At 38.7% G+C, this 16,830-nt stretch overlaps 1 protein-coding gene across 1 annotated transcript in view; it reads right to left on the bottom strand.

Annotated features, from left to right (window-relative positions):
- Positions 1 to 16,830, bottom strand: part of GNAQ (G protein subunit alpha q) — a 291,299-nt gene that overhangs the window by 177,577 nt on the left and 96,892 nt on the right. Inside the window, exon 2 of the mRNA XM_059924960.1 lies at positions 12,754 to 12,938. Within this exon, the coding sequence (XP_059780943.1) occupies positions 12,754 to 12,938 (185 nt within the window). The remainder of the gene's footprint in view (positions 1 to 12,753; positions 12,939 to 16,830) is intronic.

Genomic DNA, 16,830 nt, shown 5'->3' on the forward strand with positions numbered 1-16,830 from the left:
TACAGGTCCTCACTCCCTTATCTATAATCTGAATTCTCAGAAGTTCCAAGAACTGAGAGATGTTTTTTGTGATGCATTTACGGGAAAACGTGACCTACTACAAGAATATTTAGAGTCTTTATTCTATTAATTATAAATATTAGTATACTTTGCTGCTGAAATGTTAATGTATTTGATTACAGGGGCCTATCCCATACCTCGATGGGGGTTTTACAAAATATATAGTATATTTCTCATATTATGTTTCTAAAATCTAAAAAAGAAGAAAACTTTGAATTCAGAAACAATCTGGCCCACAAAGTTTTGGATAAGGGACAGTGACCCTACATTTATTTGTGCACAGTTAAATTTTAGTATGTCTACCTACCGTAATGTTCACAGTGATTTTTACTTTCTTCCTTTGCTTTCATATGTTGTCTGAATTTTCTTTTTATAATGAGCACATTTATCTTTATTTTTATAAAAATCAATGTATTTCCACTTGGGAAAAGGGGGAGAGGGAAAGAATCTGGTCCTTATGAAAACACTCAACCAGATTTCTTAATTTCACATATTATAGCTCTGTTCACATATTGTAACTATGTGTTTTATAATTCATAGTCAAGTGATCTTTCTGCTGAATAAGCTTTCCAATCACTTTCTTGATTTGTGACCAAGCTCACCACAGAGTTGTATCTTTACATCATTTATAGTAGTCTAGATCAAGACCTATTGGCAGCCCAGGAGTGTAGCAGCTGAGACACCTTCCTGGGCTCCCATAAAAGATCTCTCCCTGGGCAACTGTCAGAAAACAAACAGATGCCCAATAGTGCCAGATGTATCACCACATGCACCACCCAGAATGACAGGAAGGAGGACAAAGAAAGGGGAAATCACAAAAGGAAGAAAAATATATATGCTTTCATGTAGAAATCTTTCTCTTGCCTGAAAATTAGAGAACTAAATAATTTTGTTGAGTATCTTATCTCTCTCTCTCTCTAATGAGACTGCAAGTCCCCACAAGCAAATACATGTCTAATACTTCCTTTGACCCTAAGAGAAATGAAAAATGCATAGTTTTTAAAATTAACTGCTAAACAAATAACCATGCTATTAATTGAAAATATAAAGAGGTAATTAAAAAGTTATAGTCGGGAAGCAGAAGTCAAATGGATGGTTGTAAGAATTAAGAGTTTAAAAGGCCCACAATAATAGTAGTATCACACCATCAGCTCCATTCCATTAGATTTTGGTTCATTCATTCTACGGTATTTACTGCTTCCAACTGTGGGTCAGGCAGGGTGCTAGGTACTGAGACACAGCAGTGAGCAGCGCGGTCTTGCCTCTGGCTCTGACGGAGTGGGTGGGAGGACGGCTGCAGTGGCCGCAGAGAACTCCAGCTGCCCTTTCTCATAAGGAACTTAAATATGTGTGTCCTGGTGCCAAAGGGGTCTATGGCGTCAAGTACAGTATTGCTTTTTGGAAATTATGAAGCCCAACACTGATTTTAAAATCCAGCCCATAAACTTGTAACTGGAGTGATTTGAGACACACATTTTAAACACTTGTTTATTTGTGAAATTAGAATACTACCTGCACCTCACACTTCTGAGCATATAAAATACCTGACATGGTGTTGGGCCCAGGTTTGTCTGTTCGACTGGTTGGGTGGTTTTGCTGGGCAAAGGTTATTTCTCTCCCTTTTCCTTCCTCCCCACCCACTTCCATTTTCCGCAATGGACTGGCTTCCGCCTCCTACTTGCGAACACCCTGGAGTCAAGATAATAAGATACCTTGACCACCAGGAAAGAGTCAGCGCTCCTTGAGAGCAGCAGTAACATGGATCATGAACCCCTTCCGAGTCGCCACCGTTACTTACATTCTAGACCAGTTGTCCTAGGTCTTATCACAGTCTAGGCCACTACTTCCTGGAAACCACTGGTGTACCTGATAATGACTCACGTCTCATTGTTGTGTCACAGCCTCTTCAACATCTTCAAACAATCAGCAATTTTTTCTTACACATTCTGCAGTTTATCCAAAGGCCCATATGTTTCTCCTTACCCAAAACTTTCTGAGAAGAATTTGACAACAACCATTCAGTGGGCACTACTATACTGATGTTACCATCCTGAAAGTTTTGCATCAATTGGGTTTGCATCAAAAAGTCTGTTCTCAGTTTTTCCATAATATCTAATGGAAAAACCTGAATGAACCTTTTGGCCAACCCAATATGTTCTCTCATTAATGCCCACATCGACTATACAAAGTGGGTAACATTATCACCCTCACTTTTCAGATGAGGAAGACATAGCTTAGAAAGTCTGTTACTTGCTGAATATCCTTCTGCTGAAATCCTACAGATGTATCAGTTCTGGGATCTTTACTCAAAGGTTAGCCCATTGATGATTTCATATTGCCTCTGGTGGTACAGTCAGTTATTTCAAAGATGGCTCTACTTCAGGCAACTTCAATATCACCTGGGAGCTTGTGAGGAAAGCAGAATCTTGGGCCTTCCCCAGATACACTGAAATACAATCCACATTTTAACAAGATCTCTATGTGGTTTGCACACACTTTAAAGTTTGAGAAGCACTGTTCTAGAATATAAAATCGCCATCCCTAACCTCATATTCATTTTGGATGATCCAAAGCTGCCATCGGACTATATGGCAGCTATATGCAAATTAGAAGGCACCTCATCTTTATATAGCATTTGGCAAAATGATAGTGTCATTGCACAAAGAAAAAGACAACTCTTCCTTCAGGCCGCCCTTCTCCCCCATGGCTGGGCACACACCACTCGACATCTACATAGACCATCAGCAAAGTATATGGTATTGGCCATTTTATGCCAATATCAAATTCTTGGCCAAATAGCTCACTGACATTGCACTTGGCCCTGCTAAAGCCAAAATTCCTAAAACTCTGACAAGCATTGCTAACACTAAATTTTCCATTACAATATGGAATATAGGATCAAGGTCAATTGAAGGATTACTGAATCCAAAAGTATTTTAACACCCAACTTTAGTGAGGGTTTGGCTGCAGTGTGGTCTAACCAAACAACTATACACTCTTAACCCTTTGCCATGGGCACAGCCTGAGGGCGAAGATCAGGCTAGTGCCTTCAAAATACACGAGGAAAACGATCACCTGAACAGCCAAACTCCTACCACAGAGCCACCATTTCAAGAACTGTTCACTACCTCCCAGACTGGCCCATGTCTACTACAGTCAGGACAGCCTTCTTTTTAGCTCAAAACCATTATGCTTTTTACCACAGAGGATGTGTGTACATTGAAAGAAGCAGATAACCTACCAACCAATCTATAATCTTATACATCTCAACAGTGGTATCAAGCTCCTTGATATACGCTGGTAATGCCAGTCCTTTCTAAGTCATTTTTCATTTTAAACAAATAACACAAGAACGTAAGAAAACTGCATAATCATCTTACAAAGTAGTGGTGGCAACAACTTAAAGGTTACCTTCTTAGCAAATTCACTTTAAGAAACATAAAATCAGGAAAATAGATGTGTTCAAAGTATAGGTTTACAACGAATCAACCAAAACTAGTGATCATAGCTTTAAGTGGAGCATTTTTTAATCCCTTGAGAGGAAAGTGTCACAATATAACGTGACAAAAAAATGTCATTATTTTTTTAAAGTATCAATACATTTCCTTGAGGACGTTCAAGTTTGGATACATGCACATATATTCATGAAAATCATAGTATATTAACAGTATGCTATTTAAAAGCACAGTTATGTAGCAAGTATAAGTGATTTGGGATAAACAATACGGTGAAGAACAGAGTACAAGAAACAAGAAGAGTTTAGGCTTTGATATACATGACCAAGATAAGCAAAACTGCCACTTTGCTAAACCCTAAGCAAGCCCCACCCTAAAAGTCAACAACAGCAAAAAGTCCGGAACTGAAATTATTTCTTCAGTGGTGTGAGAATGAGGAAGAAAAATGCTAGCATGTCTCATATATTCTCACTAGATCCCTTCAAACTCCATTAGGCATTCACTTTCTTTGGTTCCAACAAATAGATTCTGACTCTCTAATTGAAAATAGATGCACTGTTTTAAAATTAAAGGGGAAAATCATGCATTACGTGGTTTAAAAGAAGAAGGAAAGTATGTATGTGATGCTTTGCCAGGAGTTAACTAAGAACATCCAAATGACCAGATTCACAACTTCCTACTAAAATGTGTTAAACTATGCCACATGTATTTTATATGGTGGCTGTCAGTCCATGGACGTCCAAGTCCTGAGCAGCTGAAAGGGATTTAGAGGGAGATTGCTTTAGCAGAGTTCTCGCGTGTATTTGGACTAATCAGTAATGTTCCTTAGAGCACTTGCTCTTTTCTTTTTTAAAAAGACCCAAATTGGTTTATGTTGACTTTCATACAGGAAATGTTTAGTAAATATTTGTTGAGTGACAAAATGAAAGATGACAGACACTGCACTGCACTGGGCAAAGGATGGTCTTTTCAGTAAATGAGTTAATTATATACCCATATGAAAAAAATAAAACCTGACCCCCCCACACGTCACAAAATACTCTACAATCCATCTGAAATGGATTTTAGATCTGAACGTAAAAAACAAAACAAAGAATTTAGAAGAAAAACCTGCAGATTATTTAAACAACCTTAAAGCAGGCAAAGATTACTCTAAAAGGATCAAAAGGGTAAAAAAATGATAAACTGGACTATATTACAATTAAGAACTTCTTTTCACTTAAAGAACTATGAAGAAAATAAAAAGCAAACCACAACGTAGAGACAATATCTGCAATACATTTACTCAACTGAGATTCCTTAATATATGAAGAGCTGCTACGAAACAGTAAGAAATCAGACAACCCAATAGGAAAAAAAAAGGGAAAAAGTATTTTTAAAAAGATAACCAATGGCTGATAAATATATGAAAAGGTGCTCAACATGCCTACTTATCAAAGAAATACAACAATGTGACACCACTATCCAGCCACCAGAATACATAAAATTAAAAGACTAATAATATACCAAGTGTCGTCAAGGATATGGGGCAACTAGAACTCTCAAAGATAACTGGTGGAAGTGTAAATTGGTACAATTATTCTGGAAAACTCTTTGGTAGTAGCCACGTACTGAAACTGACCAGATGTATACCTTCTGACTCAGCAATTCCAAATTCTAGGTACATAACCCAAAGAAATACATGCTTATGTTCACCAAAAGACAGGTACAGGAATGTTTATATTGGCATTATTTGTAATAGCCAGAAACATCCAAATTTCTATTAATAACAGGATATATAAACAAACCGTAGCATAGTCATAAAATGGAATATTATACAACTGTGCTGCCCAATACAGTAGCCACTAGTCACGTGTAAATATAAATTTAAAAGATTAAGTAAAAATTCAGTTCCTCCGTTACATTGGCCACGTTTCATGTGCTCAATAGTCACATGTGGCTAATAGCTACCATACTGTACAGACATAAACCACTTTCATAAAGTTCTATGGGGCATTGCTATTAAACAGCAATTAGAATAAATGAATAAATGAAGTAACAACATAGGTGAATTCCACAAATGTAGTGTTGAGTGAAATAAACCAGACACAAAGGAGTATTATACTGTATGCTTCTATTCATACAAAGTTCAAAAACTAATCTATGTTATTAGAAGGCAGGATGGTAGTCCCCCCCTCGGGGTTGGGAGTATTTTGAAGGAAGCACAAGGAGGCTTCTGAATTCCTGGTCATGCTAATCTGGATGAACAGGTCTGTATGCAAATGTGTTCACAATGGAAAAATACATGGACAATACTAATGATGTACACGCTTTTCTGTATACAAAAATTACCAAAAAAAGAAAAGAAATCAGCCTCAGTCTATTGCTCAAGTCTTTCCTTGCTTCAGAGTTCTCCTCTGATGAACATGAACTCAAGATAACTCATCCTGCATAAATGATATGGCATGCCTTGGGATTATGGATTAATTTTAGCCAAGAAAAGGGGATTACAAAATTCATCTTCTATTTTTATATGGCTGACATGGGTATAAAGAACTACAGTGGAACAAGGATAAAGTGAGGAGAAAACATGGCTAGGACATATTTGCAAGACATGAAAAGATAAAAGAAAGCACACAAAGGGATTTTGAAAGCTGATATAGGTACTGGAGAATCTGTGTTGATCAACTCCCCAGCAAGAGCCCTAGAGAGAAAGGAAAAAGTGGTAAACCAACCTCAGAAAAAGAGGTGGTTGACACATCAAGTGGGTCATGAAAAGTCTCTGGATTCCTTTAGACTATTAGAAAGAAAACTCTCAAAGATTTGTAGAAGCAGGAGTAGAAAGTTTCCCTGTGAAAAAGTACAGGCTGTCTTTGGTGGCCAGAAGCCAACAACCCAATTAAAATAACTATCGCTACTAACACCCACAAAACCTGCAGCTGATTTTGAACTTTGAACACTGTTTTATTTTTTAAAAAAGTACACAGACATAAATATTGTAATCACTTATGGGACTGAGATGCAAAGAAAGAAAAATCTCCACTGGGCTAGAGGCCACTGTCAAAGCAAATCTGTTTTTAATTCTTTTTTTTTTTTTTTTAAATTCTCATAAGTACTCTGGAATGGACAATGTTCAAAAACGGTAGGAGCTTTAAACTATAACAAATAACTTTAACAACAGCTTCATCTCTTTGTTAGAGTTTTGGAATCAGAGAATCAGCATGAAAAAAAAGTAGTGTTGGAAAGCATTTTAGAGGTTGTCCAGTCCATCCCTGGTCTTATTTCAGCAAAATGGCCTTAAAGAATTTCACATGTTAAAAATACATTCTATTTTTGAACACATCCAGATAAGGAGATTTCTCTCCTTGGTATCCCATTTCAATGACTGTCACTCTGAGGAAAGTTTTCCTTAGATACCTCCTAAATCTGGTCATGCTGTTTAAGCTATTGTCTGTTTGTTTTATTCTTAATAAAGATGGAAGATAAGTAGTATCTGTTCTCTCCATAATGACAAATTCATCTTATAATAACTTCCAAACATTTTTTTTCTCATTTGCAAGACATTTTCACATAGATTATCTATTTAGCCCTTGAAATATCTTATTATTATCTGTACCATTCTACAGATGAGGAAATTCAGGCTTAGAGAGTAAAGAAATTTAGGCATAGGGAGGAAATGCGACAATCCCAAGGTTACTCAGCTATTCAGTGGTTTGGCTCAAACTCAGCTACTCACTTCATTTATAACTGTTGCTATATCACTAACCTCCCAACCTCCCCCGATATCCCACCCTGAACAATGCCAGAATAAGAAAATGTATTTTAGGACAGGCTTAGCGAATGTTGAGCAAAACTGGAGGGCTTCCATCTATAGAGAATCAATGTGTCATTTTATTTTTTAAATTGATGGTATGATTTTGCAGTGGATAATTGTGATTTGTGCCAGCATCATTCCTCTTCTTCTACTAACTGTACCCAGACTTCCCTCAGGGACTGTCAATCAAATTGCCCAGCCCTCCACAAAGCTAGCACAGAAGCTGGGCTAGACAAATCAGGCAAGTTTTCCCGGGAATTTGAATCCTGAATCGGGTGACAGAAGACTGGAAACAGTCAGAGTTCATGCTTCTCTCAGATGAGTTCCACAGACCTGTCCTGGTTTCCGAGAGTTAGTCCTTCAGCTTCTCCTCAATTCTCCAAGTGACCTCACGGTCCCATCAATTCTTCTTCCACTTAAGTTAGCCAGTGTTGGCCTCTGTTGCTTGCAAGCAGAGAACCTTGACTGAAACAACTCTTCAGAGGCACAGATACCGACATATACTGATTAAGGTCTGCCTTTATTATGTGCTTACCATACAGGTGACAAATACTAAATTGAAATCAGTCTCTTAGAAAATTCCCTCATGTTGAAAAAAGTAGTACAGTAATTTTCTTGTTCAATTGATCAAAGGCAGGAACAAGTTGGCAAGTCCTCCAGAATCTTGGCTACATTTGTCTTTTGAAAAATGGCTTCTGGGAGCTGAGATTTCTCAGGAAGCAGAGAAAGTTCAGAAAGCTGTAAATGTGCTTAACCAGGTACTTTCCCTGTGACACGTCCTTTCCTAGAAAGGTTCTGGGAGGACCAGAATTATTTGTTGCAACATGTCCCCTCAACCTCTCCATCCCCAGGAGAGAGGGGAACACAGGAGTCGGGCCTGGAAACTGCTGGCTGGCTGGGCAAAGGCAGCTGCAGCCTAGGTGCTAAAAGAGCCCTGGTCATCAGGACTTTTGAGTCTAACAGTAGAAGCTAGAAGAGGTGACAGTGTCTACCCAACATTAGCATGTGGCTGAGTTCTACTCAATAACTGTCTTGAAGATTCATCAGATTCTTTTCTCTTCCTGGGGTTGGCAAAGGGAGCAAAGGCCTTTCAATACTTTGAAACTGCTGTAATACCTGGATTTCACAGTTCACAGAAATGATAAGCCAACAGTAAAGGGACACCAGGACCCGCTAACTGGAGTGATTCACTCAGTGAACAAAAGCTCCTACAACATTCCTGGCTTCTTGTGGGGGAGATAACAAATTATAAAACAAGAAGCTTGCTCACTGTAAGGTAACCTGCAATCGAATAAAAAAGTAACGCATGTGTATATGAAACAACAACAACAAGCAAAGCAGGAAGAATGCCAACTACCAGATACAGGTAGTAAGTACATAAAAATCAGGAGTTCAAAACCTTGTGATCTATTTCGCCAAGCTGTAACTCAAGACAGTTCTTAGCATGTTAACATAGAAATTTTATTGAGCTGATTTCAAGGCCCAAAGAATAATCAGAAGAGTACGCCTGTATAAGACAGGAAAGCATAAAATAATAGTGATGAAAACTGTACCTTCTGGAAAGTAAGAAATGACAGAGTAATCTATCTCATCATTGAATGCCTTGTACCTAGTGGAGCCTTAAATGGATCTTTTGATTTGACTAAGCAACAAATATTCAATCCCTTTCAACATCAGCTATCAACACTTGTGTTTAGGAAAAAGGCAAAGTAATATTTAGAAATAAATAAACCCGAGCTCACAGTATTCAGAAGTCCTCAAACACATTCTCTTACTTGGGCTGAGTCCAAGCAGCTCACCTATAAATATTACTTGTTTGGGAAAGAAAGTCCAAGAACAGGATAGTGGATACACGCCCAGGGAGGAATTAATCTGTTTCTTTGGTAAAAGTTTGCAATTTATTACAAGCTCCCCTGGAAATGAAGATCCTGGGAACACTGTGTAAGGGCCCTGAAGAGACATGCAATGCAATGCCACTACCTGGGGCAGAGGTTGTGGCCTGGACTCCCCTTGACCACTGTGCCAGCCCCCAGCTAACCAGTGAGACTCTCAGTTCAATGTAGTAACACTTACACAAGAGCAAAAGAAATTCCCACATTTCAGCATGGCAGTCCCCTAGCTAGACCAACTTCACAGCAAACAAAACCGTGAACAATTCCTCAGTTAAGAACGGGCCATATCGTCTGTAAGCTACGTTCTGCTTTACAAAATATATGAACTTAGAAGCAAGAACAAAGTTAGGCTGGACAATACTGGAAAATGTTTGTTTTTATTAATGCTACTACCACAGATTATGGCCAATGTGGCAGTAGGTGCAAAGAAGCTTTTTAATAAACCAAACGGTTATTTATGTTATATCTTTAGGGTCACAAAATAATACAAATCACAACACACTGCCTCCAAGTAATTGCTAATAAAATGCACACCAAGTCCTTTAAACTATTTATAAAATATTAGAGCATACTGTAACCAGAAACTTCTGTAGAAAATTCTAACCAAGACATAAAATATTATTATTATTAAGTAGGTATCATAAATATAAGAAAACAAAAAATTCAAACTTCTTAGCCTGGATTCAAAAGCTTTCAGAAGCACATTCTAAGCCTTTTTTTTTTTTTTTTTTTTTGGTTCTTATTTCTTCAGTTCTCCTCTATAGGAATCCTGTTCTAGTAAAACTGGCCAATTTATACACTGCATGCACATACCTTCTTCTGAACATCTACTCTAGCCTTTCCTCCTCCCCAAAGTGCCCCTCCCTCAGCTCTGCCCTTGCCGCTTTCTGGACTGCAAATTTCTGCCTAGCCCTGGTTAACCTTCTCTGCCTCCCTGACAGCCCATTGCATTTATTCCCTTCTGTATCAACAGCTATCTATTGATTTGAATAATCACTTCAACAATGGTGAGGGGCAGGAGGGGAGGCTTTCAGCTGTTTAAGCTTACAAATTATTCACCTATTCATAAAGCAAGTATCTTTTGAACACCTACTGTGTACAAGATACAATGCCAGGGACAATGAATAATGCCAAGATGGAACTGACACAAGATTTACTTTCAAAGAGCCTAGAAGCTAGTCAGGAAAATAAGATCAATACCCAAATCATCATAACTAATACAAGCTAGGCAACTATCAATACTCCAGTATGGGTTCTGCAAGAGGGTGGGATCACTTAGTACCACAGGGGGAGCAGAGAAGAATGAGGAGGAATCGGCAGTTGGGTGGAACAGGAAGGAGACAGACGACATTATTTCCTTAATAAGCTTTAACAAAGGCAAGGAGGGAGCAGAGCTCAGGAAGTTAATGGAGGAAGCAAGGGGTGATGCTTTAAAATTCATACACGTTGTAGAGAAAATGGAGCAAATGTGAACGTAATTTATATTATGAACTAAAGGGAATTAAACATATTGAGGAATTCAGATGTCAGTCACTATATTAGGCAGTATGTTAAGTAACCAAGAGATGTGGGAAGATTTCACAGGATAATTATGATCTCTGAGAAAAATCTGTATTATTATAACGTTTTATGATGTTGACTTTTAACTGAATGGTACCCAACACAGTAAAGTCTACTTAACTAGAATTGATACAAAGAGCTCAAATAACACACATTAAGCATTCTTCAATATGTTCTATGAATGGGGATAAATTCCACATCATCTTCTACATCTGTGTGTCTGTACAATGAATGATCTTCATATGAAAATTTAACATCAAGGCGAGACCCTGAAGGATTCTTCTGAAGCACCAAGAAAGATGATTTTTTGGTATAATTAAGAAGACAGTATTATATTTTAATGTGTAAACTAGCAATATGTATGTATATATGTAAAATACACAAACAAACATCAATTACACCACACATGTGGTAACTCAGGCAGAATTCATCAGATCATCATGTTATCAACCAACTGTAGATTGGAAAAGTCACTGGCATTTAAAAAAAATTCCTTCTACAGAATAGTCTTATTACAATTGCAACAAAACAAGCATGCCACCTATTTCAGAAACTCGTTACACTGAGATTTCTTGGGGGGTGGGCTGGGGGAGGGGGGGACCCTGATCCTTTTAAATTCAGACTGCTTCCATATCCAGGCAGCCTCACCTGATTCAGGTACCATACTCCCATGAACCTACCCAGATCTTTTCACTCTTGAGAGTAAAAGCAGGGAGGGTTATTTGTGGAGAGACTCTTGTTGCCATCGGAAAACTAACTGTGAAGGTATCAACTAGATAAGAAGCAGCCAGTTGATTTCAAAGAACCACCCCCCCAAAAAGAAATGCCCGATTTGAAAATGATCTGAATATTTAGAAGCTTCTAAATGGTAACAGAAGTGGAGGTACAGAGAACTGCTTTATTTTACCTATGATTCATGTTTGTGAGTTACATCTCAGTTAATGAGTCACACTGGGCATGCCAACTTCTTCTTAGTACTCATTGATACTGGTATATGGAAATGTCCTCAAGAGTAGATTATCAAGAGTACTGAGAGAATGGAAGTTCTGACTGAAGGTCCTAAAATAAATGTAGGTGCAAAGGTAGCGTTTTGTAAACAAAAACTACCAACGTATAAGATCAGCATCTACAAGTTGAAAGGAACAAAGACTACATCCATCAGTAGACATACTGATTGATTAACAGGAAGACATTTCTACAAATTCCAAATAGATTCCGCTTCCCTTATAAATTCCCAGCATAAACTCAAACCTGGAGACATCCTCAGATGCACCAACCTTGTTGGGCATCATGTAGCTATAATATTTGGAGGGTGAGCAATTACAGCAACTGTTTTCACCTGAATAAAAAAATCTGATTTTCTATTTCAAGTAAGAAAAAATGCTGGATATTGGGAAAGTTTGCTTGTTTTCTAAAAAGCTAAAAATTAAAAAAAATTTTTCCCCTAACCCTTTCTCAAGTGATTTTAGAAGTTTCCATTACTTTAATACAACTCCAGGGAAACGTGTTTGAAAGGTTACTGGAAGTGACAGATGGGCCTATTTTGAAAGAAAATTAAGCCTGTGGTACTACTGAAAGGAAGTCACGAAATCCAAAATTAAACTGGACAGAATGGTCTTAAGCTGTTTTTGTTCTTTTTTCAAGGGAGTACAAAGAGTGGGAGGTTGAAGCAAGGCCACTGCTTCTCATCTGAATCCCCTCACTTGGGTCAATTTGTCTTGAACTGACAAACTTGTCTTCTTAAGGTAATGTGTGCCCCTACCTTTTAAACATCCATGTATCTATTGTCGAATATCCAAACGTCCTTCACTGATATCACTAAGAATACAACTCCAATTTTTTATAGCTGTAACTTTAAAGACTTAAGAAAAAAAAAAAAAAACAGTTATAAACAACTTGTTGAGCCATTGAAAGCCCCGTTTAGGATGAGATGGAAAACGTCCATTAAAAAAGTCACCACATCCCAGCTCTTCCCAGGAGGAGCTAGGCCTACCTTATTGTGCTCGTACTTGTAGGGGATCTTGAGCGTGTCCATGGCTCTGATCATAGCCTGCATGGCCGTGAAGATGTTCTGATACACCAGCTTGGTGAAGCCCCTTTTGTCTTCATCAGAGTAGCCCGACCCGTGGATGATTCTCATCTGCTTGATAAACGTACTCTTGCCACTCTCTCCTGTCCCTGAAAGAGAAATGACGGCAGCGCATCAGACCATGAGACCTTCTCACAGTCTCCCAGACAACTCAACTGGGAACAGGCCTTGGATGTGACATCTCCAAGGGCCTGCCGAGAGGGGCATCAAGAGAGGGGGAAAGGCCACCTATGGTGAGCACTCAGCAGAATTAGAGGAGTGACAGTCCATTTCAGAGGCAGATGAGCTTTAAAAAAAAACAAAAACAAAAAACTGTCACCTCTTTGGAAGCCGCTCAGCATGGAATTTTGATAGTGATTTGTAACCACGTATCTTATATGAAACACAATAAAAATAGCATCGTTTGAACAGAATAAACACTTGATAAAGCCTCTTCCCTGGAGAATGTCTGAAATGATTCCAGGAGGCTGGGGTGTTTAGCCAGGATTTGGATCTGAAAATGACAATGCACTCACACAAATGCTGGTCAGAGAGTGGTAAGACAAAAATGCCTGAAAATTTCTAGACATTTTCTCTTATTTTAAAATGGGGTATGTGGAGAACACAGTACCCAGATAAGATAAGAATCAGCATTTTTCAGGACAGCAAGTATCAACTGTATTTATTTCCAGGGGCTTTGGTCAGCTGAGTTATGCCGAGGAACCACTGAATCCAGAGAAGACACAGTGACTCTCCTTCCTTCTGCCTACTCTTAACTGTGACACAGAAATTTACTGTTACTGGATTTTTTTCTTTTGTGTTCTCATTTTTCCCTTCTTCAATATTCCTTTTCAGTTACCATAAGCCTGAAGATAATTCATAACAAAGCTACAAATGCCTGTGGGGAGGAAGAAAAATGGAAACATGAGATCATTTCACTGAATGACAACAACGTATTTCTTCTACAGTGAATCTGAAACTATGAATCTAAAAACTTCATTTTTTAAAATATAAGTGGTTTGGGGAGTATGTAACTTCATTTTTGAATATCTCCCACTCACTTTCAAATTTCCTTGAAATTTCCAAAACAATAAATGTCTTTGTCTTCTCCTAACAATGTGGGGGAAAAAAAAAAAAGTTTTTTGGATATTAAACATGGAAGAATATAATAATAATACACAGGATGACTACAGCATCCTCGTTGCCATCTCCTATCAACAAGGCATTAAAAAAACAACAACAACAAACAAAGGCGGAAAAGGAGAACTAAAAACTAGGAATATAACATCTGTCCTAATTTTGTTTGGTTTTTCTGGTGGTTGGATTTCATTACTATCTTTATAAACAATCATGAAAAATTCAAATAAGTATTACAGTTTTCATAGAAGCACTCTTAAATGACTACAGATGTCTTGGTAAACACAGAAGCCTCACATAGTTACAGTGAAAGATGATTTCTAGCCCCACAGTCCTGTGGTCACCGATTCCTTTATCCTTTTCATATGACTTTTAATAAAGTGATCTGCAATTTCTTGAAATACAAAATGAACACTTCCTTTATCATTTTCACATGACTTTTAATAAAGTGATCCGGAATTCCCTGAAGTATGAAGTTAACACTGCAATGTGAATGCTATCAACCCATTTTAACAAGATTAATTCCAAGGAGTTAAAAATGAACTTCTTATAATCCCATCCATGAATACTGGGGGAAAAAAAACCCAGAAAGTATCTAAAAAGCTACAAAATTGTTTCTCATTACCAATCAACAATTTATAGAAAGAAACCAGTATATTTACTTTCTGAGCAATTCAGAGTATGGAAGAAAAAGACCCAAATCGCTTCTCTGTGTATTATCCTTATCCCAGAACCAACAGCTTGCTCTGAGGGCCCAACGAGAGACATAATCATCAAATCAGAATCTCTGCCAGTCTTTTCCACACCAAAAACAAGAAAAAATCTTAATATGTGAAGTTAATGGTATGAAAAGAAAAGGAAAGAGAATCGAGCAAGAGGCCTCCTCCTAGCTGAGAGGCTTTTATAGACTTACCCCCTCAAAATAAAATCAAGAAAGTAAGAGAAGAAATCTAAACTACACTGGCTTGTGTGTCACTTCAGTTGTGTTGGGCAAGAGCAGTCAACGTTTAGCCCCTCTTGGGATCTACACTAGGCCCCTAGACATCACCCTAATGAAGACTCCAATTATAGGTGGAATACGGGACCCAAGAATGAATGAAATGGGGAGAGATTAAGAGGAAACAAAAAAGAATCCAAAAATCAACTCCAAAGTAAGATATGCTCCTGTTGCCTCAGATACACCCAGGGATCCCCTCTCTCCATTTTACCGTCTTGCTTGGTGCCCCAGGAGGCTGACTGGGAAGGATTTCACATCAACAGCTCTCTTGTCCTTGGTCTTCCTGGGTTTAGTCCATAGGAGACACCAGGAGGAGACCAGAGAGCAAGAGAATGAGGAAGGGGTATCTATTTCCCCAGTTTGCTCCCTGCAAGGGAACCACAGATATGCTGTGTCCCCTTCAAAAGGCCACAGCTCCTGCTGGGTGGCCCCCTCTGGGTGCCTGTACCTGCTCCATCACCTCGCTGGCCCCTGGTTACTGCACTCATTAGCCCTCACTGGTTACCTACACCTGGTCGATACCTTTGTAAACAGTCCCTGAACAAGACTCTTCTCAGTCACCTAGCTGGAGTAGGCCATTTGTTTCCTGCTGAGACCCTGACAGGTACAAATAGCCAAAGGAAAGCATGGGCAGCTTAATAAATGAAGGAACAGGAAGGCAAGGGAATGGAAGTACCCTCTCTTCTTCTTCTGCCCTTTCTCTATAAATCTTGCTGCTTTTTTTTCTAGTCACTAATTCACTCTTATAACACTCTTCTGGAAGCCAATCATGATGACAGAGCCCAAAACCAGAATCCAGGGCTCGCTCCTGACCCTCCCCCAAAAGTACTAATATATCTAATACTTGTCCCCCATAGCATGTACACGTGCGCCTACTGTCTCCCAGCAACACACACTTTAAGACTAATCTCCAATCCTGACAGGGGAAACAGTCAGTCGTCTCCACCACCTGAATATCCTCTCTCTTATAAAGGAACCAAAAGAAATTTGTGTTCAACCCTTTATACTTTGCCACTTTGAAATACACTGTCATTCTATCCTTTCAAAACTCTATGAGACAGATGTCTTTTTCCTCATTTCATGGAAAAGAAAAGGCCTTGGAAAGGTGAGGCATCTGAGCTAAGATGACACGGCTGGTAACCGGCAACACGAGAGCTCGAGCCCAGCCTTCAGCTGCCCAATTTGGGTTTGGCAATACTTCCACAGTCATGGCTGCCCAAATCCAGGATAATTAACTTCTACTGCCCGCAGTCTAAAAATGTCTCCACCTGGCTTTGACCACATTCAACTTTCATCCATCTAAACCTAATTCTGAATTTCTGAATACTACTTCAATTAATAGGGAGTCATTTTGAATCTTGGTACCATCTTCCAAGACTGGCCATCCCTCCCAGGTAAATTTCACTCACAAATTTAATACTCACACTTTGATTCTATTGTATAAATGCAGCAAATTCAAAGTGAAGGCAAGCTTCACTTAAGAGAAAATCTGTGTAACGCCAATGCTATAGGTACAATGATAAAAGTAGTCAAAGTATTATTCTGTACTATGGACTAAAACATCAACCAAGCAAAGAACTCAGCTTCCTTGTTCCGTGAAGAGTTCTATCATGGAGACAAATTAACAATTCTTCACTAATGTGTAAGCCAAATTTCATGTTCTTCTCCTATTTTCATAAACTTATACAATATTCTCAGGGTTTGAAATGGACATTTTATTTTATTTAATTTATGCATGTTAATGGTTCCCTCCCCCCTATATTTTGGCTGTGCTGGGTCTTCGTTGCGGTGCATGGGCTTCTCATTGCAGTGGCTTCTCTTGTTGTGGAGCATGGGCTTTAGGTGCGCGGGCTTCAGTAGTTGTGACA

The sequence above is a fragment of the Balaenoptera ricei genome, chromosome 6 (assembly GCF_028023285.1).
Source record: "Balaenoptera ricei isolate mBalRic1 chromosome 6, mBalRic1.hap2, whole genome shotgun sequence".
Taxonomy (NCBI): domain Eukaryota; kingdom Metazoa; phylum Chordata; class Mammalia; order Artiodactyla; family Balaenopteridae; genus Balaenoptera; species Balaenoptera ricei.